This window comes from Prunus avium, chromosome 7 (genome assembly GCF_965620075.1).
Source record: "Prunus avium chromosome 7, drPruAviu1.hap1.1, whole genome shotgun sequence".
In the NCBI taxonomy this organism is placed as follows: Eukaryota; Viridiplantae; Streptophyta; class Magnoliopsida; order Rosales; family Rosaceae; genus Prunus; species Prunus avium.
This window is the reverse complement of record NC_142290.1, coordinates 35,862,484-35,888,303: the sequence shown is the minus strand read 5'-3', so window position 1 is coordinate 35,888,303 and position 25,820 is coordinate 35,862,484. Positions and strand designations below refer to the sequence as shown.

The 25,820-nt window shown below is 36.5% G+C and overlaps 3 protein-coding genes across 3 annotated transcripts; 1 reads left to right on the top strand and 2 right to left on the bottom strand.

Moving 5' to 3' along the window:
• Positions 1-3,544: 3,544 nt before the first annotated feature.
• GNC (GATA type zinc finger transcription factor family protein) lies at positions 3,545-5,509 on the bottom strand. Its single transcript, XM_021951369.2, has 3 exons — positions 4,978-5,509; positions 4,479-4,895; positions 3,545-4,331 (listed from the first exon to the last, which is right to left on the bottom strand). The coding sequence occupies exons 1-3, from the start codon at positions 5,188-5,190 to the stop codon at positions 3,945-3,947; spliced, it is 1,017 nt and encodes a 338-aa protein (XP_021807061.2). The 5' UTR covers positions 5,191-5,509; the 3' UTR covers positions 3,545-3,944.
• Positions 5,510-15,067: 9,558 nt separating this feature from the next.
• On the top strand, positions 15,068-20,623 carry BGAL4 (beta-galactosidase 4). The gene is made up of 19 exons (XM_021951370.2): positions 15,068-15,514; positions 15,648-15,743; positions 15,889-16,001; positions 16,123-16,189; positions 16,290-16,382; positions 16,584-16,727; positions 17,196-17,284; positions 17,411-17,516; positions 17,611-17,698; positions 17,871-17,989; positions 18,082-18,243; positions 18,359-18,534; positions 18,694-18,803; positions 18,896-19,005; positions 19,101-19,211; positions 19,325-19,435; positions 19,531-19,736; positions 19,816-20,143; positions 20,229-20,623. The coding sequence occupies exons 1-19, from the start codon at positions 15,344-15,346 to the stop codon at positions 20,337-20,339; spliced, it is 2,511 nt and encodes an 836-aa protein (XP_021807062.1). The 5' UTR covers positions 15,068-15,343; the 3' UTR covers positions 20,340-20,623.
• Positions 20,624-20,718: 95 nt separating this feature from the next.
• LOC110750975 (acyl-CoA synthetase family protein) lies at positions 20,719-24,030 on the bottom strand. The gene is made up of 6 exons (XM_021951371.2): positions 23,212-24,030; positions 22,931-23,117; positions 22,628-22,811; positions 22,329-22,532; positions 21,863-22,162; positions 20,719-21,766 (listed from the first exon to the last, which is right to left on the bottom strand). Exons 1-6 carry the CDS (start codon positions 23,635-23,637, stop codon positions 20,758-20,760), a joined length of 2,310 nt encoding a protein of 769 aa, XP_021807063.1. The 5' UTR covers positions 23,638-24,030; the 3' UTR covers positions 20,719-20,757.
• Between the last annotated feature and the right edge of the window lie 1,790 nt (positions 24,031-25,820).

Below are 25,820 nucleotides of genomic sequence, written 5' to 3'. Positions count from 1 at the left end.
CAATGGTGAAGTGGCAAAATAGGCACACCATCTGATAATTAACCAGTTGGCTTCATGTCATCAAGGTAAAGAGGAATGGAAAGTGGGTTTGTCCAGATGGCAGTAGCCTCTCATTATCAGGGTAGGGAGGGGGCTAATCCTTCCTATGGGAAAATCAAACCAGAGATCCAGTCACATAACTCATTCAATCCACTCGCAAATAAGAAAGATAGAAGAGACATTTCATACAAAGATGGCTATCTTCAAAACAACAAAAGTAGCACCCTTTTAACAGATAGGGAAAACACCAATAAGATTAGATTGAGAGAGAGAGAGAGAGAAGCCCAAAAGGAATAAATGGATGTATACTTCTCCACATCAATTATATTTTCCCAAAAAACCTGCTTTAACAACCCCCACCCCCTTTCAATAGAAAGGGCATAATCTAAGACGATTGGATTAAGAGAGAAATGCCCAAACAACAAATGGATGTATACTTCTGGCAAGATTTATGTCAATCACAAGACAGAAAAGCATACAGCCTGTATCTTGGCCCAAGAAATATGAAACCATTTTTTCTATAGATGGCAAACATTCACACATCAATAATCTTCCGCCAAGTAAGATTTGCACATAAATGTCAACTTACTCCAGCTGGTTTTTAAGTATCTAAGCTCTATCCACGGCCTTCCAGATTTAATAAATTGATTCCCCATTAGCACACCACAAGAATGAGAATGACCACATTTTTTTGGGCATTAAATACGTATGCATATTGGAGCTGTCTGAAATCAGTTGCCTTTGACATTAATTGGTGGTGATTCGGAGAACCAAACTTTATTCCCAAAAACACCTTAAAGAGCTTGCCTGAAAATGCATCGGACAAGGGGCTAAAAAGGCTTAACTTTTTCCCTCATTATCTTGAATGCTGTCCTTATGTATAAAATTTTGTACTTTAAGATTGGGCGTATTTGTGCTCAGCCTTAGTCTAACTAGATTATGCGATCATATCATTAAACAACAATGAGAACAAATTACCCATCAAACAATAATAGCCTAAAGAAAAAGTTAAACAACAGCTTGACAAAATTTATATAACAGGGTTCTCTGAGTCAATAAATCAAACACATTGTGCACCAAAATGAGAAAACACGCGTTCCAAATCATTTAAACGGAGCTTCTGCTTAGATGAACATAACCCATTACCCAAAATTGATAAAAGACTCTAAATTGCAACCCCATAAGCCATAATCTAATCTAGCTCAAGAAACACACAGAAAGTAAAGGCGAAAAAGAGCGGGGAAGCTGACCTCCGAGAGCAAGATTGGAGATCAAGAGGACTCGCCAAATGAACTTGTAGCGATTGATTGGCAATTCCTTTGGCGGTAATGGTGGTGGTGGTGGGTCCGCCATTTTTGCTTTTGAGTCTGAGCTATTTGGGGCTAGCGCGCTCTCTCTCTCTCTCTCTCTCTCTCTCTCTCTGGGCTTGATTGTTTGTGCACAGCCAAGAAGGGAATCTGTTGAACTCTCAAACAGTCTGCTTTAGTCGTTAATTAACTGATTTTACCAAATTAACAGTTCGCGTATCTAACTTCAAAATGTTGAGAAAAATGGGGTCGGAATAGTACGTACGACCTGTCGTTTTGTTGAAGTATAAAGGTATGCTTTTTTATGGTTAAATGATTTCCCCACTCCAATTTTATCCACTTATACTCCTTTTTTAGTAATAAAATAGAATGTAAATAGATAAAATTGGAGTGGGGAAATCACCACTCAAAGTCAATGTTCCCTAGATAAAAAGTATGTGTCGTCAATCATGGGGATATTTTCAATAATTTTCCATTTTCTTTCTTTTTGTTAATGATTTAATTTTTCTTTTTTTCCTTTTTTTTCATGAATTTTTTATTTCTCAAGGAAAGTTTCCCATTGTCTAAACACAAAAACACGAATTGATTTGTTTTCCTTTCCCTTGGGCATTTGAAATATGAGATACGAAACTCTACATTTTAAGTTTTATGCATTTATTCGTATTTCGGTAAATCTAAATCACTCAAACAATTTAACTACTTAACACACGAGCACTACATATCATCAAACTTTTAAATCAAATTATAATTTTTTTTTTTAATTTCCAAAACTGCTTCTTCTTCTTTTCTCTCTGGCGAGCGTACTTTTTTTGTTTTCTCTCTCGCGAACAAGGAACTAGCAACAAAACCTCCATGAATAAAGAACCCGAACTTTCAACACCAGAGAAAACAAAATAACCTGTCCTAACCAGAAGTTAAAAATTAAAATTAAAAAACATGAGAAAGTGGTCCCATTCCTACTATAGATCATGATATATTGCCTAAGTTCAAAAACCCAAATAATTATTGGGGAGTGATCTAACACCAATTGGTTGAGCCTTTGGAAAATCTTCACAATTCATTTTCTTCATTGGATACAAGTTCTTGATGAATTATTTAACGTCATTGTCTAAATGGAGTATATGAACTTGTCATTAAGGTTAGCTCAAATGGCGAGGATGATGGATGGAAAAATGGGTTCCAATTTCTTCCTTTTTGGCCGTGCGATGTGAGTGAATCTGAAAATATTTCGAACTGCCAAAAGAAAACTTAGCTGGATGCCTTCTTCATATATAAAGTCATACTACCCCATACATTACCACATTTGCCTCCAACAAAAACACAGAGCGAGCCAACTCGAAGTAGTTATATCGTCTGGTATTGTGCAACTTATCTATCCCTTTGAAGTACTTAACTGTAGCTAGGGCTCAAGAGTCACTGTACACTCACGCATATACCACAAGTTTAGTCCCTTCTCCTTCCTTTGTACCACTATGCTGCTGCTGCTAGTACTACTACCTCTCTTTAATATCAACTTCGAATCCAGACAATGTCTGAGACAACGAGCCTCTAGGCGACAACCTTTCCAGCCCATAAAGCTGCATTTATACATACATACATACATATATATATATATATATCAACTCCGAATCATCACCGTCATTATTGCTTAGCCAGTAAGCCCCATAAAGCTTTTCAGCAACAAAACAAAACGAAAAAGAAATCAACTGCAGACTGTAAAAAGCTCAGTTGTTCCTTTCTCATATGAAACACCCTACATATATATTCCCCAAAGTTCTCTTTGATTATTAAACCTCATGTATTAGAGTTCTCTCTCTCTCTCTCTCTCTCTCTCTCTCTCTCTCTCTCTCTCTCATATGTATGTTTGGGATGATCTGCACCCCTCAATCTTCGTGCCCTACTGCATTATGCAGTATATCCACTAATTCTAACGGTCATGTGACTCAAAAATATTTTGGTTCTCTACAATGTATTCCAAACTTGGCAGTTCTCTACAATGTATTCCAAACTTGGCATTAATTGCTGGTCAGTGATCGATGGTACCTCTTCAATGGTTCTCTGATATAGTAAATGGAAAAAACCCTATCTTGTTTCACTTCACAACTAAGATTTGTACCAGCTAACTGCGGGCAGCACTGAAATCAAACAACAAGAGGACAAGGAAAGCAAAACGAGTATATATATATATGCGGCAAACCTTTGGAAAAATTTATTAGTTTTATATATATATATATATATAGGATGACAATATTAATTGATCAAAATGATAACGCAACGTACAAGGCATTTATATTGAACAAGCAGCTAGCACCATAATTTGCATGGTGAATTCTATTTCTGCTTGCCCAAAACAAAACACCATATAATTAATACGCTCTCATAACATCATCACAACATTTACTTCATTTATTTTTTGGTTTTTATTGAACTAACTAATTCATTCGGTTCCTAATCATCACTGATTTTGTTACTCTCTCACACTCTCTCTAACCTGAACTTGGTTTAGTCCTAATAATAATATCACTAAATACTACTACTACTACAAAAGAAGTACTTGTTGTGGACTAATTAAACTCGAAGATCGGTGTCGAAATTAATTCAACCATGAACAAGTCCACAAGATAGAGCCATGAGCAGGATCGCAGCTTCCTTCTCGTCTTGTGGGAAAACTCGTTGAAGGCTAGTAGTGGTGGTGCTAGTGGCAGATGATGAATGGTTATTGTTCATGCTTATTGCGAAATCCTCAAAACAAAGCTTCTTTGGTGGTCTGCCTTTTGATGATGGGGTTGAGCTGAGTTTATTGTACGGCCTTTTCTTGAACGGGACAGTAGAAGCAACTCTTGGTTTATTGTCTTTGTGTTGCACCTTACTAGTACTCTTCATAGATGGCGCAGCAGCCAGGGTTGTGCCGCTTGCTGCAGCTGCAGCAGCCGCCATGGCCCGCCTCGCCTTCCTTTGCCGAATTCCACAGGCGTTGCAAAGTGACTGCTCCACCATAATTGTGCAAATTAATAAGTAAATAAAAAGAAAGAAAATTTTATCTTCAATTAGAATAGTTATCAAATTAACTCTTTTATCTTTGTATAGTTGAAGTTAGCAATAAATTAGACAGAAGATTAAGTAATGAATTACCTTGGGGCCTCTTGGTCCGCTCCTCCATAGAGGTGTCTTAGTAGTGTTGCAATCAGAGCAAACCCTAATAATTGGGACGTTGTTGTTCATGTTGTTTGATGAATTGTTGCTGCAGCTGATCATGTCAGGATGCTGCGGCTTCTGCTCTTCAGACTTGTGTGATATTGATAACTTCATTGCAACTGGTTTATCATCGCTGGATGTACAGCTGCTCGAAGTTTGATCCGGGTTTGTCATCTTCCTCATCATCCTCATCTTTGAAGACATCCACTTATCAGTACTTGGATTTCCATTTCTGCCAGCTCCATTCTTGGAAATGCTTAATTTCAGAATAGTACCACTGCCACTTTCGTTTTCGAGGGTTTTAGGGTCGTGATCACATGATCCGCCATACGAGACAATGTTATGATGATCAGCCTAAAAAATAAGAGAATTCATTAGGTACAGGAAACCAAATAAGATATAGAGATCACATAATTAAATTATATAGTAATAGTACCTCTAGGAGTTGGAATTGAAAGTTTTGTGGTTCTCTATAGTGATCGGATGGTGCTTGGGCTTGAGATGGAGTTAAGAATATGGGGCTGGAAAGAGAGGAAGAAGAGAAAGAAGAGAAAGAAGTTTGAGGTTCTAGATTGAAGAGATGGTGGTATTGATGATCATGATCTCCACCATCTCCACTGAGCTCAAGAAAAGGGGAAGGTGGAGCCATTGGGAGAGAGATCAAAAGGAGAAAGCTAGCAAATTAGGAGAAGGCTAGTCAATCAAATCTTATATGTTACTCCAGTAAAGATGGAAGAGGTCGGAGAAGTAGAGGGAGACATAGAAATTAAAAAGAGAGGAACGCAAAAGGGCCTAAGCTGTAGAGTGGTGTTACTCTTTTAAAAGAAGAGATTAGCTATAGCAGAGAGAGAGAGAGAGAGAGAGAGAGAGAGTTGAAGGCATTCACGTGACTTCTTGAGACCCAAACAAACAAGTTAAAAAAGACAAACCAAAAGGAGATGTGTGGAATGCTACTACGCAGACCCCATATTGATATCAAAACCCTATCTGCAAAGTTAGTAATTTCACCCCACAATCCGGCCCCCAGTGAGAAAAATAAATAGTAGTGGCACCTCAGCTAGCCTAGCCACAGTAGTACAACTCAACGTTGCATGCTGGCCACACAAATATTTTAGGATCACATCACATTTCCATCCATCACTACACACCTTGATTTGAACCAATGATCATCTCAATTATAACCGATATATATATATATATATATATATATATATATATATATATATATATATATATATTGCTTTGTACTCTCAACTTAATGGACAATCGATCTGAGCCACCACCACATGCATGTACTCTCTAATGCTTTGATATTTCTCTGGTTCTAGGGCTCGTGTTAAACCACAAATTACTCAGTGCTTCAATTATAATACTTCTACATTTGAAACATCCGTGCCAACGCGCAATAGAATTATATGTACCAAGTTAAGTATCCAAGAGAGCTAGCTAGGTAACTGATATGGTGAGTTGTAATTAAGGGGGATGGAGTGATGAGGATTACTGTGTATTTTTTCTTTGTATTATGTTATGGGAGGAACAGGAAGGAATGTTAAGCAGATGAAATATGGGTTACAGTGTGGATGGGAACAAGTCCTGACCGGAGTATTGCCAAAAGACAATCAATGCTTGTACAGACAAGGGACAAACCTTGCGCCCAACCCCTCCCCACACCTTTTCCATATATATCTATATTATTTTATTGAAAATCTTTCAGTATCTCACCAGAAAATTATTTATATATAACTATAAAAAAAAAATGCAGTTTTTTCCCAAAGTCATAATAAACAATTATTATGAAAACAAACGCAATTAATAAAAATTTGATAACAATATGCCAAAAATCATGAATGTATTTATATATTTTTTTTAATTCTATGGGACCAGTAAGTAACCCAAAAGAAAAAAAAAAGAAAACAAAAAAGAGTAGCCAAACATGAGAGTTTACATTATTGATGACCTACCAACAAATTTGCAACTAGTTGGAAATTGTCCCCAACATAGTCAACCCTAAGTACCTCACGTGAACGATGGGGAGCAGCAATATGCCAATTATTGAAAAGTAATTATTCAATCTCTGTATCTATATACAACAAACACATTTGTCTATATATATAGTTATCCTCTTATTCGGATATCTGTCATCGTGCATTTTATTTATAGTAAATTTGATTAAGAGTTACCATTTAGAGACCAAATGATAATTTACCTTACTTACCTCCTGATGGGATTAAATTGTGAGGCATTTACCTTACCTCCATGTTTTGCGTGCATCCAAATTAATTAATTAAAAAGGCTGTATATCGCTTCATTTGGCATTCGTGAGGTCATCGATCGATGAAGTTAAAAGTAGGACCACTGCTATAATTATTTTCCCCAATTCTGCTAAATTTGTTACATATATAGGGTTAAATATAAAAGTTGTGTTGCTTGAATCTTCTGTCTCGTGTCTTTAAGCATGATGGAGTAAGAATTGCCTATCAAATTGTTACTAGTACACTTGTACAAAAACCCCAAATATCTCCTATCGGTTTCACCAAATTCATGCGTTTTTTGTCATACCTAAAAAAGAAGAAGAGTACGTACTCATACACACTCCCCTGAGTAATTTGTTTACCCAAAATGTATTAGTATGTGTTTCACTTATTCGAATCATTTATCTTTAAAAGTAAGTTGTTAATCATATATGAGTTTACGGTCAGGAGATCATAGCGTTTAAAATAATTTGAGTTTAAGTGAAGCAAAGTGACGAAAGAAAGCAATTCCAAATACGCCATTCCTCAAAAAGTGAAAATTACGGCTATGAAAACCAATTAGCCTAATGATAATTAATGGATGAGTATAGGGCAACATTCAAAGTTCATAATTACGGGCCCTTAGTTAGCACACACGTAAGCACGTGTCAATTGGGTTTCTTTTTAATTAGGACAATACAAACCAAGCTTTTGTTGAATATTTGTGAGGCTATAATGGAAACAAATATTAAAGATATACCAAATATAATTCAAGCACACAACAACAAAAGCGTCTATATATATATATATATATACCAAATCCGGTATTAAAACAGAGAACATATATAGCTAGGAACATCAAAATTAGTCATTAGTCACACAATAATAATATCGATGATCGATCTATCAGAAATATTCAGAATTGATCAGAAGCACATAATTTTTCACGATCACGAGGCAGGCTACGTATGCAGTTTATGGTTCACTCCTGTACATGTTGGCCTGTTGGCCTGTTGGCCTGTTGGGAGTGGAGACATATCTTGATTGGGACGTTGGTGAAATTTTTTACTTTTTTGTCACTCATATTTACTTGTGTCCAAATTTGTGTAGCTTTCGTAATAGTATGCTTCAATATTTGAGGGACCATGTCACGATAACCATTGAGATATATGACAGTTTTCTTCATTAACAAAGGCCCCAGAGCCCTAATGAAGCAAGTTGGGGATTGTGTGGTCCATCACATTTACAGGGAGATAAACTGTGTCGCAGATAGGCTTGCTAACTGGAGTCACAACCTGGACCTTGGTGTTTGTGTCCTTGATATTGCTCCTCCTTGGGCAAGTGACCTCTTGGATGAGGACTTGATTGGGATTCCCAGATCCCGTTTAATTTGTTCTTAAGTCTCTTTTTTGTTTGTTCTTGGGGCTTTGCCCCCTATGTTTATCAAAAAAAAAAAAAAGGCCCCAGAGCCCTCTCTCTCTCTCTCTCTCTCTCTCTCGATACGTTATGGGCTGGCAAATATTGATGGGGTCGGATCTTGGATCGGATGGCCTCTACGTTCTTTGTTTGTTGACAAGATATAGATAATTAAGATTTAGGGCCGACCGCATGATTAGTAGCTGTTTTCTATAAATTAAAAAAAATTAGAAAAAACTATGTGCAGCACATCGGGTCATTAATTAAAAATGAACGTCGATATATTATTGATGTCGGCAAAAATGGATGGTTAATATGTCGTTTTATTTGTTGATCACAATGATATCAACATATTATCGATAACATCATTTTGTTTAAAATTAAACAGAATTAGAGATAGGGTGTGGTGAGTAAAGAAGTCGGTGCACAAAGAAGAAATTCTAATTATTATCCTTTTTCACGTTTACTGCCGAACATGCTGGACCCCACACTCAAAAAAAAAAACAAATGCCTTCTGGCCCATCTTTTATTTAAGTAATCGGCCCAATTAAATTAGGCATCTACATTGTGTGTGTTTGGAACCCAATTATATTATGAACGTCCAAAAAGGTTAGGCCCAAACACATAGTTAGCATTTTTATAAGGCCAGCCAGCTAGCCTTATATTTCGCCTTTGAAGTGAAAACTTCAAACTCAGTAAGCATACTTTCATCAAGGTTTTAGAGATTTACCATGCCATAACTCATTAGATTACTTTTACTAGGAGGACTAATTATACGTGACAACTAAAACAATACTACAAAAATTCTTATCATGCATGCCTAGACGCTTTCTAGATAAGATTTAGTATGAGACTTATCGTTAGGCTCATATCAATCAACGGTTCACAGTCGTTCACGCGCGCATGTAATTAGTTATTGGTGTCATTTGGCAAAGAACAAGACTATAAAATGCGGGCCCAAGAAGCTGGATTTCATAAAGAGAGAAGAGTAGGGTCGTTCACTGTTGTAAAGGATCGGGATTAAGATAATAAGATGAGGTGGCACTGGCAGCCTAAGCAAGATGAGAAATTGGATAATATATGGTTTTAGGGTTGCTTGTGTGTCAAATTCATCCCATGACCACACACGCACGCACACACACACAAAAAAGATAAGGAAACTCTTCTTCTGCGTGAGTTGCAAACTTGGAATGAAGGAAAGTGTCTTTTTTAATTCTTATCCCTTTAAAATGATGATCTGCAATTCCGTTAACAAGAGGATGTCGTTGTTGTTGATCAACTTTTCATTTAATCATGTAACGGCAACACTAGTGACGTTTACAACAATGACAGCAAGCAACCTGTCTGATATTATATTCGACATCTCAGCTGATATGTTTCATTGAAATATTGGATCAGAAGAACAAATGTTGATAAACAAACACTGCCTGGAAAGTGGTGAGTTTGTTTAATGAGGCCCTCTATCTTAATCACTGACCTAATTTGTTCCATTTGGGTAATTCTGAGATAAACATGAGCCACGCATATAAAACCTCAAGTTGTGTATTTCAGCACGCAATTACCTACCAGACTTGTTTACGCAACAGCTAGGAAGAGAGGGGCTGAGCCCATTACCTCTGCCCCCCCACCACCCCCAGCTGGTGGTTGGTTTGGTTTTGTGATCATATGTTGCAACAAGACCATGACAGTGGTCTGGTCCCAACTCAACCAACAAAGCATGGCATGAAGATGAAGGGGATTCTTCGAAAAAAGATTTTGGTTGGGAAAGTGGTAGGTAGTGAGCTTGCAATTAAAATTTCAGCAATTTAGTCTTTGTGAAATTAAAACCAGAAACTATAAGTAAAAATAGGCGGTGGGAGTTGGTTGATTTATTGAATCAATTTAAAAGTGAAGTAGTTTTTCAACTTTCAATGTCAAGGAAAGTTGAGCGGCTGGATATCATATAACTAACCAAGATTAATTAATGGAGAGATTTAGGATATTGGGTCATTATATTTACAACAGAAATTGATTAAGAGTTGGTTAGAACTTCAATTAGCGTACCTAATAGTAATTTTAAAACATAGTTGGCAAGTCAAATGACAAATCACTATTCGCTGAGGATAATTTCGTTAAGTCTTTTGTTAAATACATCATTATCAACGTGGGATACTTTCTTTTGCCGTATCCAACCGTTTCTGGCTTTCTGCTTATGGCCCCATTGGTTTTTAACATGTTTGTCACTTTGCTTTGGAACAATATGCATCAATGATTCTGACCAAACAAAAACTTTGTATAAATGATATAGGGCGGCAGCAGAGTTCAACTTATATTTGCCAATGCCATGGATGTGGACGTCCAATTGCTGTTCTACATTATTACTGGATAAACATGGCCTACTCTATAGGAGGAAACATTATTTTAATTGAAAGTTGACATGTTATATCGTTAATTTACCATGACATAATATTTAATTCTACATCAATTGACGGCGAGTTAATCTCGCAACATAATATATCAGTCAAACTGTCTTAACATATCTGACATGTTATGTCGTCCGACTATTATATTATATGACCATTTTCGATTGATCAACTTGACTTCATATAACATTAAAGATTTAGTGGTTGTCCAAACTTGATTTTGAGGATAACATTAAAATTCCAATGGCTTTCGGCTGTTGTATATGACTTGGTATCACATCAAAAAGACTCATGAAGTCATTATTGAAAAATTGGGCAATTGTCGTCCTCGTTTAAACATAATCATGATAAGCATTGCATCATAGGAAACTTAGAATAAAGTTTATGGACTATTTATAAAATAAAATAATAAAAAAATCAATTTGCATATAACATGCAATGGACCACGAGGCAAGAACTAAATTACAAAAACCCATAAATTCAAAATCTTCTAGATGAGATGCAGTCTTTTTTTAATCATATTTTCCATTTCTTTTTTTTCTCTATTTTCCTTACCTTACACAATATTTATTATTTAATATCAATGCAAAAAAAATATTCGTAGAACCATTTGATCTGACCAGATAAATCAAATGGGCTCACTCGTTTGGTTAGGTGACACCGACCCTATACGAGATGGCCCACAAAGTTTCTTGAAAGTTCAAAATGAGCCTTCTAACATAGAAAGATTTGGACCCCACAGAAGCTAGAAGTTTGGATAACTGCCAATCAATAAGCCTCAACGAAACGTGGCAAACTCATCCAAAACAAAACAAAGACAGAACCTGCCTGGCTTGTTTGGTGAACCTTAAAACGCTTTGCCTTATATCATTAAAACGATCAATATTCTATGTTGCATTTTGCATGATGAGAGAAACTATTTTATTATTTTGAGGGGGCCATCCAAGGGCAATTTGGTCATGAGGCTGATCTTGTATATTCATTCATCATCCTCTTGATCATCACACAGTTGCAGTATTATTATTGGAGCAATCTGTTGGATTTTGGCTTGTGCTTTTGGAAAAAGCCAATTTGATTGCTTATGCTTGTTAACCAAGTGGCCATGCTGATTCATTACTTTCTTAAAAGATTTAAGCGACTCTTATGAGAAATTAATTGGATATTGCTTTTGGACTTCAAATGTATAAAACGTGACGTTCTTAATTTCATGGGTAGGGTCCGATTCACATATATAAATATAGATAACGAAAAGAATATTTTTAGTCCATTTTATGAAAATTGTATTGATAACATGTAGTCGTTATATTTCGTTGACGTTCTTTCAAGAATGAACATTCATTCCATAGTCGAACAAGTCAATTTGAATCACATATTAAATCCAAATATTCATACACGAAGAACTAACATCACATATTAAGTAGGTCATATTGATATGGAATTACTTAAAATAAATAACATTTTCATTAGAAAGAAAAAAAACTCAGTAAAACATAAAACAAATGAAAGACTACTAAAGTTGATCGAAAAATAAATAAATCAAAGTTGGGTAATGCTTTGGGACCCGCCAATTCTAGTTTTTGATACGTAATGAGACTGCATGACAAGATAGGAAGCCATCTAACCCTTTTTAAACCAAATTTTATTTTTTCTTCTTATTTTCCTAAAGATTTGTTTAGGTTTTAATTACTGGTTTGTTGTTGACGATTGATTAGGTGCAAATGAAACAGATCAAGTGATAAACAATTATAAAACAAACAATTAAAAAAAAAAAAAAGTAAAATAGTGTTTTCATCACTGAACCTGAATAAAGTGATTAGCTTCTTTTTTTTCTTTAAAATAATTCAGATTAGCAAAGCACGTCATTATTTGCTTTCGAACATCTTTTGTTGACTTTTTTGTGTCTTTAATGAGAAAATATTATCTTAATTATAAATTACCCAAAAAAAAAACATTAACCATGAAGTTTGTGAGGACATAAAAGATGCATCTCATTGCGTCTCACGAGAGGAAGACAAGAATTTTATTTTCATGGGTCACTTTTCCAAAGTTTGAACTTAGCAAAGTGTCCATGCATTTATGTCTTATCTCTTCCCCTCAAATATTTTAAAATACAATAATATTCCTTTCTTTTTCGCTAGTGGATTCCTTTCCCAGTAACTGAGAAATGCATAGGATTAAGAAATTATGTCACACAAATCACATGACATGCATGTAATAAATTAAGTTAATTACGGGTAGGGACGTATCAACGTATGTCTAATACAGGAACTTATAGCTCAGGTGAGTTTTATAATTTTTTTTTTTCTAGTTAGTAAATAAATTTCAAGGTTTAGCCTAATTTAAAATTAACAGTTCACTCGTAAGGTAAATCTAGTCCACTTTATTTTTAAAATTCAAAATTCGTCCTTAATTATGTATATTTTCATAACTTGAAGATAAGTTTTATGCCAAAAAAAAGGAGTTTGTAAATCATTTCGGTTAGAGACAAGATAAGATCTTGAGTGTTGTGGCACCATGAGAATCGAATGAGTATTTTATTCAGAAAATGTTTTGTTAACAAAAAAAAAGAAGCTTTAATATATGACTTTGATTGTTTGATGAATACGTCTTCGGTGCTATATTAATAATAATTTGCCAAATAAGATATAATGACTCTGAAATTGGACCGATCTCGATGTAGCTCAAACAAGATATTAAAATATATATAATTACATGTTTGAATTTACGCATTTGACAATATTTTTATTTTGTTGAAACGGGAGACTCATGCATTGTCTTAATTCAACTGATTAAGCGGTAGGTTACTGGTCTATAACAACCAGGAAACTTGGTGTGATCGATACATCACCCCATTATAATAGACATCAAGCCAAAAATTCAACCAGCTTAGTTATGTAATTATTCTTATAATCCTAAGAGAGAGAAATTATAGTTTCAACAACCGTATGATTATTGTAAGCCTCATGGTACTTACGCTTTAGATTATCGATAAAAATCAAAATCGTCCGGATTACATGTCTTGATTTTGAAGTTGTAATTATTGTATTTGATAATTGTTAGCAATTTCTTACTCGTGTAAGTAATATAACAAATGATGTATAAACCATTTTAGCACTTAAATTAGAGTAACAAACATTAATGAGTTTGTCCTGGGAACTTCCTCCTCATGTATTTTGTACATTTTGTAGGCGTAAGCTGCAATTTAGTCTCTCAATTACTGGACCATATGGCATAATAGTGAAGGTGGAGTAAAAAAGAAAAAATAGAATAATATTTTGTGCAATATTCTAACTTTCCACATGGCGTGCTGCGATTCGTAGACGGCAAGTCCAGAGTGGAAATTGGAAATATTTTAGAGTGAAAGCAACCGCACCACTGCTTGCAAAAAGCTATAGATATGTGGAAACTTGATCTTGCTACTTTGAACTTTCAACGAATATGACCAAAAACAACAGTAAATTTCTTAAAAGAATGTATAGAATATTGAAGCTTTACTGTTGTCTTGTGACTTCTTGTGCACATCAATATGGACTTTTCTTTTTTCTTTTTTCTTTTTTTCGTAAGGGGAAATGGAAAATCAAAGCTTAAAGTCATGAAAACCAACACATCCCCATTTGTTGTTTTGCTTGCACCTTTTGATTCCTCCTACTCTCTATTTATTTATTTTGTTGACGAAAACTATTTTAAACTATTTATTAACAAATAATGATAAACATGAAAGTGTACACTTAAAGAGAAAGATATTGGTGCCTAGCCAAGTTGACTACAGTTGATGTGCTTCCCACTCTGCACTCGAGTTCGAATCTCCATCTCCATTATTTAGATTGAATTAAAATATAGAATATCATTTGTATACAAATTTTTTTAAAAAAGAAAGCTATTAGGTGGACGATAATTAAATGAAAATAATGCAAGTTTGATATTGGACGGTTTTAAGACAATCATGGAAAGAAAAAAAGAGTTGATCACCTTATCCTATAACTAAAATCTAGAATCTTTCGCTCTCAAATTTCTTATATACACAAGAAAAAGATCTATATCTTAAATAAATCAAAATCTCAGTGGGGTCACTTCTCCAATTGAGTAAATGGACCATCGTTTTCAATCCGAAAAAAATGACCAAGTTCTTTTCAATATATGTTAGTAGTAGTTCCTTTTATTTTTCTATGTTTTGCTCCAAAACAATATTTAATGGATTATTTTTCCGGCATGGATGGATGATCCCATGCATGCTTCCTTATACGTTTTAAAGAAAACATATCTTCTTATGTCCGATAAAATTGACACATCAGTGTACAAGTTGCTTATCTATCATCCAAAAAATTCATATTCCAGTCCAAATCACGTAATTTAAAACCGAAAAAGAAATCAAGGACCAAAGGATAAGCTCCAAAAATTTCTTAATTTTTTTTTATAAAAATTCAGAATTGTTAGATAAATTTGCATCCTTGAAAATGTATATAAAGCAGTTGGGGGAGCTACCCGTTCTCAGCGCAACTAAACCAAAACTCTCTCACCCATCAAATCCATTACACTAACCCAACTCTGCCACTCTCTTTCATCCTCTCTCTCTCTCTCTCTCTCCTTTCAATATCGAAAGCATCAAAAAAGAAAGCGTGCATTCAAAAACCAAAACCAAATCCCGATACAGAAATAAAATATTTCAAGTTAGATGCAAACAAAAACAGAGACAAATATATAAAGGTCATTGCTTTGCGCGTTTGAGAGGCTTGTGGGTGTTGGAATTTAAACAATGTGGAACGTGTTAAGAGGCAACAACATGCTCCTGCCATTGCTCTTGTTTTCATGTCTGGCTTCTGCAGCTACTGCCTCTGTGAGCTATGACCACAAAGCTATAATAATTAATGGGCAGAAGAGAATTCTCATCTCTGGCTCCATTCATTATCCCAGAAGCACACCTGAGGTACCAACAATGCCAATGTGGTTCATAGCTTTCTTTTTTGTTTTTTTTAATATTTATTTATTATTTGTGCTGGTATTTTAATGCTTTTTTGACTTGTGGGTTTTTTATGGTGTTTGTGTGTGTGTGGTTACAGATGTGGCCTGATTTAATACAGAAGGCCAAAGATGGAGGCTTGGATGTTATTCAGACCTATGTGTTTTGGAATGGGCATGAGCCTTCTCCAGGAAAAGTAATGCAATTGCATTTTAATTCTCTCTCTCTCTCTCTCTCTCTCTCTCTCTCTCTCTCTCTCTCCTAATGCAAATATAGTTGTGCTCTGGTGTTAAAGTGTACTTATTGGAAGTTTAACTTGTTTTTTTAATTCAAATTTGCAGTATTATTTTGAGGACAGATATGATTTGGTCAAGTTCATCAAGCTGGTACACCAAGCAGGCCTATATGTTAATCTCCGGATTGGCCCTTATGTGTGTGCTGAATGGAACTTCGGGTAATAATATAATATTAAAAACAAATATTACTAGGTTTAGCCAATGACTGAATTTTAGAAATTTTCTTGCTTTTGTTCTTGTCATATTCATTACTCTGGTTTTTCTCTGTTTCTGATACAGGGGATTCCCTGTTTGGCTTAAATATGTTCCCGGAATTGCGTTTAGAACTGACAATGAGCCTTTCAAGGTTAGGCATTTAGGAATCTTCCATTTCCTCTATTGCTTTTAAAAAGCTAATTTAATTTATAAATTTTTCTAATTCATCAATTTCATTTCTGATTGTGAAGGCGGCAATGCAAAAATTTACGGAGAAGATTGTCAGTATGATGAAGGCAGAACAGCTGTTTCAAAGTCAGGGAGGTCCTATAATTCTATCTCAGGTAAGAAAAATAGTTCAAAGTTTTTATCTTTGCCATGTTTCTTGAACTGGGTTTTCAATTTGCTTTTACTTCCAGCGCCAATTTTATAAGAAATTGAGCAGTGTTTGTTTCTTTTTGTTTTATTTGCTGAGGAAAATATTGGGCAGTCAATGCTATATTTATTAAGGGTACTGACCCTTTTTTTAATTTAAAATTTGACAGATAGAAAATGAATTTGGACCAGTAGAGTGGGAAATTGGTGCCCCTGGTAAAGCTTATACCAAATGGGCAGCTCAGATGGCTGTGGGTCTTAACACTGGAGTGCCATGGATTATGTGTAAGCAAGAAGATGCCCCTGATCCAGTTGTAAGCTACTCTGCCTATTTTTTCAAAGTTCTTTTTTATCTTTTTTCTCCTTTGTGTTGTCAATTTTTACAAGCATCGCATAATTGTTCTTCATTTACTGTGACCCTCCTTTGTTGGTGGGGTTTTTAAGCAGTTTGTTGTCATCTTAACAATGTTGGTGGCCTCATGCTGTAGATTTTTGTTTCATGTGGTCAGGGCAATGCTTGTCCCCATTTTATGTGTTAATTCTCCAGATCTGCAGCTCTCTGTCTGTCAATGAATTCGTTTTAATTTTTTATAATTTTGACTTTTCTGCTGAAGACATGGAAGTCAACTTGGGTTGGTTTGGTCAGTAACTGAGTTTATACTGCCAAATAAATTATGCTATTAATTGCAACAAAGAACAAAAAAAAAAAGAGCTTCAAGATATTTCTATCCTCATCTCTAGAAGTTTAGACTAAAACCTTGTCATCATTTATTATGTGACAGATCGATACCTGCAATGGTTTCTACTGTGAAAATTTCACTCCAAACAAGAATTACAAACCCAAAATGTGGACAGAAGTCTGGACTGGCTGGTAAGTCACACATGTTACCTGTACAGGCCAAAAATTTATTGCCACAGACCTACTATTGTGTAGGTACTTTCTTGTGTTGTTGTTCAAGTCCTTTGATGAGGCTGCCTCTTTGAATGTATTTTACAGGTATACAGAATTTGGTGGGGCAGTTCCCACTAGACCTGCAGAAGACTTGGCATTTTCAATTGCAAGGTTTATACAGAAGGGTGGTTCTTTTGTGAACTATTACATGGTTAGTTTCCGAGTTAACTGTATTTGACTGGTGTTTAATCACCTAGACTATGCTTTCTAAACTTTGCTTTCTTTCCTCCCACTTTGCGTTCCAGTACCATGGAGGAACGAATTTCGGCCGAACAGCTGGAGGTCCTTTCATGGCCACCAGCTATGACTATGACGCCCCTTTAGACGAATACGGTATGTAAATAGAGATTAGCATGCTAGAGTAGGTTAGTTTGGCTCATAAAGTCATAATCCTCACTTTACATACTTGTGTAATTTTTCAAATATCCAACTAGGAAAATGCTTAACATGTGCAAAAACTTAATATTTCAAATGGATATAAATTGATTTCCTTATGCTATGCCAGGACTACCAAGGGAACCAAAGTGGGGACATTTGAGAGATCTACATAAAGCCATCAAGTCATCCGAGTCAGCTTTAGTATCTGCAGAACCTTCAGTAACATCACTTGGAAATAGTCAAGAGGTAAGGTTTTTTTTTTTACCTAGCTAGAAAAACCATATCATAAATCTTATTCTTCTTTGAAATTGCTAAGGTTCTCATTTTTATCCTTGTAGGCTCATGTGTTCCAGTCAAAGTCTGGGTGTGCTGCATTCCTTGCAAATTATGACACAAAATCCTCTGCTAAAGTTAGCTTTGGAAATGGGCAATATGAACTGCCACCATGGTCCATCAGCATTCTCCCTGACTGCAAAACTGCAGTTTACAACACTGCAAGAGTGAGGAGTTTGGATATTTCGGTCTATACTGTTCAGATTGTATTTTTTAATTTCAGTCTAGAAAGTTCAAGCTTTTCTACTTGGAGATTCACTTGGGATTGTTATCTCTGTACAGCTTGGTTCCCAAAGCTCGCAGATGAAGATGACACCAGTAAAATCTGCACTTCCTTGGCAGTCATTCATCGAAGAAAGTGCCTCTTCCGATGATTCTGATACAACTACGTTGGACGGGTTGTGGGAACAAATATATGTCACTAGGGATACTACAGACTACTTGTGGTACATGACAGAGTAAGTATATTAAACAAACCATAGATTGAGTTTAAGTTTTTTATATCTTTTATTCAATGTATTTGGGAAAGGAACTAAATCTGTGTAAACTTCTTTTTTCTTGTTTTTCTATTGATTTTCTTTTCTTTCTAACTTAGTAATTTAAATTGATGTTACCAGTATCACAATCAGTCCTGATGAAGGATTTATAAAGAGAGGAGAGTCACCTCTTCTTACCATCTATTCAGCTGGTCATGCCTTGCATGTTTTCATCAATGGTCAGCTATCAGGTACATGAAAGAGGATGACATTTTGTGTAAATTCGTCTACTTCTTCTGCTGAATGAATTTAAATTTTATAAAATGGTCTACCTATATTGCAGGAACCGTGTATGGGGCGTTGGAGAATCCTAAATTAACATTTAGTCAAAATGTGAAGCTGAGATCCGGCATCAATAAGCTTGCTTTACTTAGCATTTCAGTGGGTCTTCCGGTTAGTTCCCCCATCTTCTAATGGGATTTTGGTTATTAAATGCATTTGATATGGCAATTGACATTTTTGCTTTTCTGTGGTTTAATAAAAATCAGAATGTTGGTCTTCACTTTGAGACATGGAATGCGGGAGTTCTAGGCCCAGTCACATTGAAGGGTCTGAATTCAGGAACATGGGACATGTCACGATGGAAATGGACCTACAAGGTTTGTTGCCCTTAAACTTTCCTGTTCCACCTTCTTCCCCTGCCAGGATGCTGAAAATTTTGACAAAGAAAACTAGAGAATAACTTGTGTGTTGGCATGTGCTTTCTGAGCAGATTGGTCTCAAAGGTGAAGCTTTAGGCCTTCATACTGTCAGTGGGAGTTCTTCTGTTGAATGGGCAGAAGGACCATCAATGGCTCAAAAGCAACCTCTTACCTGGTACAAGGTTAGTATTCTCCCAATACCCATCTCTTATACGTAAATCTTTATTTTGGAGTTCATCAAAGATAAGATATTAATTTTAAGTTGTGATATTTCCAGGCTACTTTTAATGCACCACCAGGTAATGGCCCATTAGCTTTGGATATGAGTAGCATGGGTAAAGGTCAGATATGGATCAATGGACAGAGCATTGGACGCCACTGGCCTGCATATACAGCACGGGGTAATTGTGGCAATTGCTATTATGCTGGAACTTATGACGACAAGAAATGCAGAACACATTGTGGGGAGCCCTCTCAGAGATGGTAAGAAAAGTTCATCTTCTTCATTGTCTTACCTTTGTTTTGTCAATTACAGAAGTCATGTGAAACTATTTATTTTCAGGTATCATGTTCCGCGGTCGTGGTTAACCCCGAGCGGGAATCTGTTGGTAGTGTTTGAAGAATGGGGTGGTGATCCGACTAAAATATCCTTGGTGGAAAGAAGAACATCAAGTGTCTGTGCTGATATATTTGAAGGGCAACCAACATTAACAAACTCTCAAAAGTTAGCCTCGGGCAAACTCAACAGACCAAAAGCCCATTTATGGTGTCCACCTGGTCAGGTCATCTCTGATATTAAGTTTGCTAGCTATGGGTTGCCACAAGGGACATGTGGAAGCTTCCAAGAAGGGAGCTGCCATGCCCACAAGTCGTATGATGCTCCTAAAAGGGTATGCCCAGCAACACTTTGCTGATACTAACTTGCTTGAATTCTCCTCAATAACTGTAAAAACTAAAATTTCTTTACTCCTGCAGAACTGCATTGGAAAGCAATCCTGCTCAGTGACTGTAGCTCCTGAAGTTTTTGGAGGAGATCCTTGTCCGGGCAGTACGAAGAAGCTCTCGGTTGAGGCTGTTTGCAGCTAAGACCCAGTGGCTCTGTAGATTACAACACATATGAAGTCCAGATTAGTTTTATCTTTACCAGATAAGAATTTCATTGCCATCTTAGTGATTGTGTACATAGCCAAGAAAAGCTCTCCCTCTCCACATGATATGATACACCTAGGAGGACTACATACAAAGTTTGTGGTCCTCAGATTTGCGCAAGCATTTCCAAATGTATGTAACAACAGCTTATGGAAAAGCGATGCGATGTAATTCCTTTACCTTTACAAGAATAAATTGAGTATTAATAGATATTACTTTTATCTTTTTGTTTCCAAATTGCTGCATTAGTAAATATCTGTAATGTTCGTATGAAGATAGATAAGAAAATTTCTGTGACAAGTTGCCGCAAAGAACATTTAAACAAAGGGCCAAATCGATTTTGCATAATATTTGTTCACATTGATGAAACAGAACATGTTCTCTGACTCAATACGTGAATGACATCATCTAAATCTTTGTGGAGCTCTAATACTTCTTGTCCCTGATGCCTCCACTTATCCAATCTACGGCAGAAATCCATTACAACCCAATTTCCGTCATCAATTTTGAGTTGGATTAACCTCTTGATGCATTTTATCAAGTATTTGCTGATCCGCATTTTCACCCGGCAGAGAAAGTCTACGCCAGCTTCTTCAGTCTCGAACAGTGAAGCAGACATACTTTCTATAATATCAGTTAAACTGAAGACAAGACAGGCACCTGCTGTAGCTTCCCTTTCATTACATTCATCACTCCATGTAACTAAGTTCCTATGCCCTTTGGAGTTCCATTTTCCATGCTTCAATCCAGTAGCGTTAGTTTCCCTCAACTGAAAAATTCTACTAGTTGTGGCATAATGCAGCAGCAATTCACATCCATCTTCATTGGTATACTGAGGGCAACCAAGCAAGATGCCTAGTGGGATTCTCTGGAACAGGACATTTTGCTGCAGACTAAGACCACAGGGTCGTTTTGTTTCACGTGATGTTGAACTGTTAACAGTTTCATTGCAATTCCTTGTGTACATAGTATTGAACCCGCTGAGCCAGACTGCAACTGCTTGGTAATCATACTCTGTTGTGGAACTATAGTCCTCTTCACAGAATTTCTGTTTCTTGAGTTTTTTCTTGTAGCCGTATGTTTCTTTCTCATGGGAACCTGAGCCAAATTGCTTAACAGCCCAAGACTCTGATGTTTTAATCAAACAATCAGCCAGCGAATCCTGGTGAGATTTACTAACAGGACTCAAAATCCAGGCAATGTACCTTGCTGCAGAAATAGAAGGTAGTTCTTCATGGTGCGCTTTTCCAACTTTGGATGCCCCCAATATGCATTCTGGATGACAACTGTCATGAGAAGTTTTCTCCGAGAAGAGCAATGCAGAAGCAAAGTAGAACCAGTCTGGGAAGTTGATGGCCAGGGACCTACTATGCAACATTTGTGGATCAGTCTTGGGTTGTAGGACTGAGATGGTGTATAGGCCATCTGTTATCAGATGGACTAATGGGGTAAGAAATTACCAGAGAGATTTGTCATCGATTGTTGAAACCTTTACTGCAGGTGGCTTAAAAGTTGGACAAAGTTGTTTCTGGGCACAGGGCACTGGCTCATTTGTCTCATGAACTAATTGTAGGAGACCCTCGTAGGAGAGGGGCCCAGTCAAGATCCTTAGCAAGCGTTGGTTGTATGGGAAATAAGCATTAGAAAATGGCAACTTTGCTCCCACTTCCAGTGATATGTCCCAGAACGTTGGTCTTGAAACCACATCTAATATCACTGCGACCAACTGAATTAGAAGCTCAAGCACAGAAGCCAGACCCCTGATGCAAAAGTGGATTCTATTAATATACCATATCAAATCAAATTATAACCTTGCATACAAAATCAAATTTCCTAAACTTCAGTTTCCTTGGGCATGACCAACGATTAGTTAAAATTTACAACAGAAAGAACTTAAACGTGCTTGTCAACAAGAAATGGACTTACGTGACCAAAAACCATCGGTGCAGCAAAGCTCTGGCCTCAACAAACATAATGGGAGAAAGTACCAAGGATGTGATAACAGAGAGCCAATCATTACTCTCACGAAATTCCTTACTCAAACAAAGAAATGGCCTGTCTATGGTTTCTTGCAAAATGTTTGAAACATCACGCTTCAAAATTAGCGGGTCAAGATACCACAACAGCAATCTGCATAGAAATTAGAATCCCCACATTTATAACTACAAGAACACACAGAAAAGCAGAAGGAACTTGCAAACTAGACAAAGCCCATTTTCAAGAACCTGAATGGTATTTTATTGTTGTCAAGGGATTTTTCTCTGGGAAAGTGACAGAGAAGCTTTGAAGTCAAGGTCTTTCCTGCATCCACTGATTTTACATCAAGAATGGGTCTTGACAGCTGCCGGTACAATGATGCTGAACTCACAACTCTTACAATGGCACACAGTAAAGAATCCGAAAGCTTACCTTCAATTCAAACACATTGAAAACAACACTCATTTTAGAATTAAATAATAAAAGAAGATTACTTTATAGAACATGAAACAATTTCGAACACCAATTTTAGTATTAGAGTGTATACCCACCATGTCCCTCCAATTTCTCAAGAATATCAGCAGCTGCTTCGATCAAATGCCCACAATCCCGGTGAGAAATCGAGCTTCCAATTAGCAAAATCTCATCTTTCGGAGATCGAAGGACCTTGCAACGAATGGAAGACAACAAAACGGTGACAATTGTCTTCACTAAAAACTCAATGCCCGAATCGAAAACCTAAACACCACGACAAAAACACAGAGATGAGAAAAATCCCAACTTCAACATTCTTTTTGTCTATTAAAAAAATCCCTAATTTGGGAGAGCTGACCTGGGGAGCTTTGAAGCACATTAGAGATAGGACTGTGTCCAAAACCCTAACCCTAGCATTGCCGTTAGGGTTCAGAGGTTGGTTCAGCTTTGAAATAGAGACGTCCAGAGCTGCTTCGTAAAGTTCTTCTTTGGCAGTGTGAGGAGAAAACGACGTGTCGTTTAGGGATTTGAGGCGGGAAGCGAGCCTGGCGAAGAGATCGGTTATTTCTGCTAGTGTGGTCATGGTGAACTGAGGGAGACTGACTCTGAGGCCAGAACCGGCGGTCATGTGGGTTCGCGCCAAATTGAAGCATTTAAGCTTCATCATAATTGGGCCTGGGCGTCGTGAAGCCCATTGAGAGTTATTCAGGCCCAAGCACACAAAAGAACGAAGAAAACTCAAATAATTACAAGTTGATTTTTTTTTTTGTCTGGGTACTCTCATCTCATACTGTCCACTGTGGGAGAAATTTTTGGTCCGGTGGGTGAATCACGTCATTCATTCAGCCACAGGCACGAATAAAGGGTTACCTCTGCATTAGCGTGGATCAACGTGAAATCGAGTAAAACTTAAAATAGAGATACCTTTTTTGTGTGTGTGGTCGGTCTATCTGCAGGACCAAAGAATTTCTCTCTCGTTAAGAGTGACTAGAGAGTTTGGGTCTGGTCTAAGTACAAGGTTTAAAGCCTAATTTCTCTCTCCCCCCTCCCCAAAAACGGCTGCAGTGGGTGTCCATGTACACCCAGGTTATTGGAGCTCGGTGGTTCAGCTCAGCTCCATGTGGATTGACTAGTAGAAAAACCTTTGCAGTCACAAAGCTGTGCATACAAAACAATGGTACTTATATGTAAATTGTTTTATGGTAGAAGCTTGGAAGGACAGTTTGTGGATTACTTATTTATCTGCCCTCTGGTTTGTGCTAGCTGGTACATGCAAACACGACTTTTTATGATTAAAAGTGCTTTTTGTATAAAAGCACTTTGTTCAATCTCACTTTTATTAGTCGTAATTTTATTCGGAAATATATAAAAAGCTTTCATTAAAAACTCACGTTCTTCTGCATATTCATCTGGTAATCCCAACGCCTTGGTTCAATAGTTGAACACATTTGGGAAGGACGGTTTTAACTGGAATTGGCTCAAGAGGGCATCAATTTGAAAATGGGAAGCCAAAACTAGTAACATTATGCCAACTTTTGGGCAGTAAAATTTGCGCTCTTTACTCTAAGCACTTGATTTACCAATAATCTAGCATTTAGAATGGATGGTAAACTTACATTATATTCCTCATTTTTACCCTTCGTTTCATGTTATGACCAACACCTGTAATAAGAAAATCTTCTCGTTCTTACTCTCGTTTTATCATATGAGCAACATGTGATATGAAAACATGAATGAAGAAGTCATCCATTGCATGTGATCATGTAAACAACTGCTAGTGAGAAAAGAAGACATATGCAAAAAAAATTCACCTCCCTCTTGCAATCATTCATTTTAGCTGGAAAGAAAGTTGAAACAAGCATTGGCCAAATTGACGTCAGATGCAACTTTTTGTTTTTTTTATCGACTGGTTAAACCTAGATGGGCCATTATTTATCAGCAGCAGGACAAATCCGAAGAAGATGTTGCTTTTAATTGCAGTGAAGTACGTTACTGTCTAGTAGTAGTTTTAGTTAATTTACAGAGAGGCATAGGAGGGAGCTAGACATATTGTTGTTTGTTTTCATGGGAAGCCTCCAAACTCCTAAGCTTGCTAGCTAAGACCCTCTTCCCTATGAGAGTAGACCCTAGATTCCCTCACAAAAAATATTATATACATTGGAATTGGACAATTAGTGTATGCTTTTTTAGTTAAGGTTTAAAGCAAATCTTTAGATGCCGATAAGATAACTTACTTAAAAATCAGCTTCTCTTCTCTTTGAACATCATTGGCTTGGCTCACACCAAACTAAAGTTAGAAAAGCTATTTTCATTTTAGAGAGAATAAAGCAGACAGACAGACAGCTTCAATTTTATTGTATCATACACTTGCAATCTAAGATTTGTGGAAAAACAAAAGGCAAAGCTTATATCATTAGGTTAAAGATGTTAGCCTATAAAGAAAAAGAGATGTCCAAAGGTGGAAGACAATTAGATTCACAATTTTAAAAAGGAGTATGATTTGATTCATTCATATTTGGAAAAAAGCATTAGCGTATCAGTCATTCACTATAACTACTTGAATAATATAAAAATGTTCGGTTGTCAGATTATCAATATTCGATAATGTATGATCTAGATTAAGACAAGATACCATCACTATATCCAATTTGATTATAATTCAAAACCCTTTTTTAAGGCTTAAAGTGGGAATCATATTTGCAAATATCTTGCAGTTTGCAAGAACATTGGAATTGCTCATATCATGAGGAAATGAGAGGCAACGTCTTCCACTGTGAACCGCACAATTTGCACGTGTCGTCAATTCAAAGTACAGGCAGCAAGTTGCTGCCCTGTGGTCAAATTTCAGAAAGCTTGACCAAGATTAAACAAATAATGAAGGGGACATTGAACTGTGAAAAGCTTTCATTTCCTCTTGGGTGTGTCCTCATCTCATTGGTTTGGGATTTTATGAAATGATTATGGTTT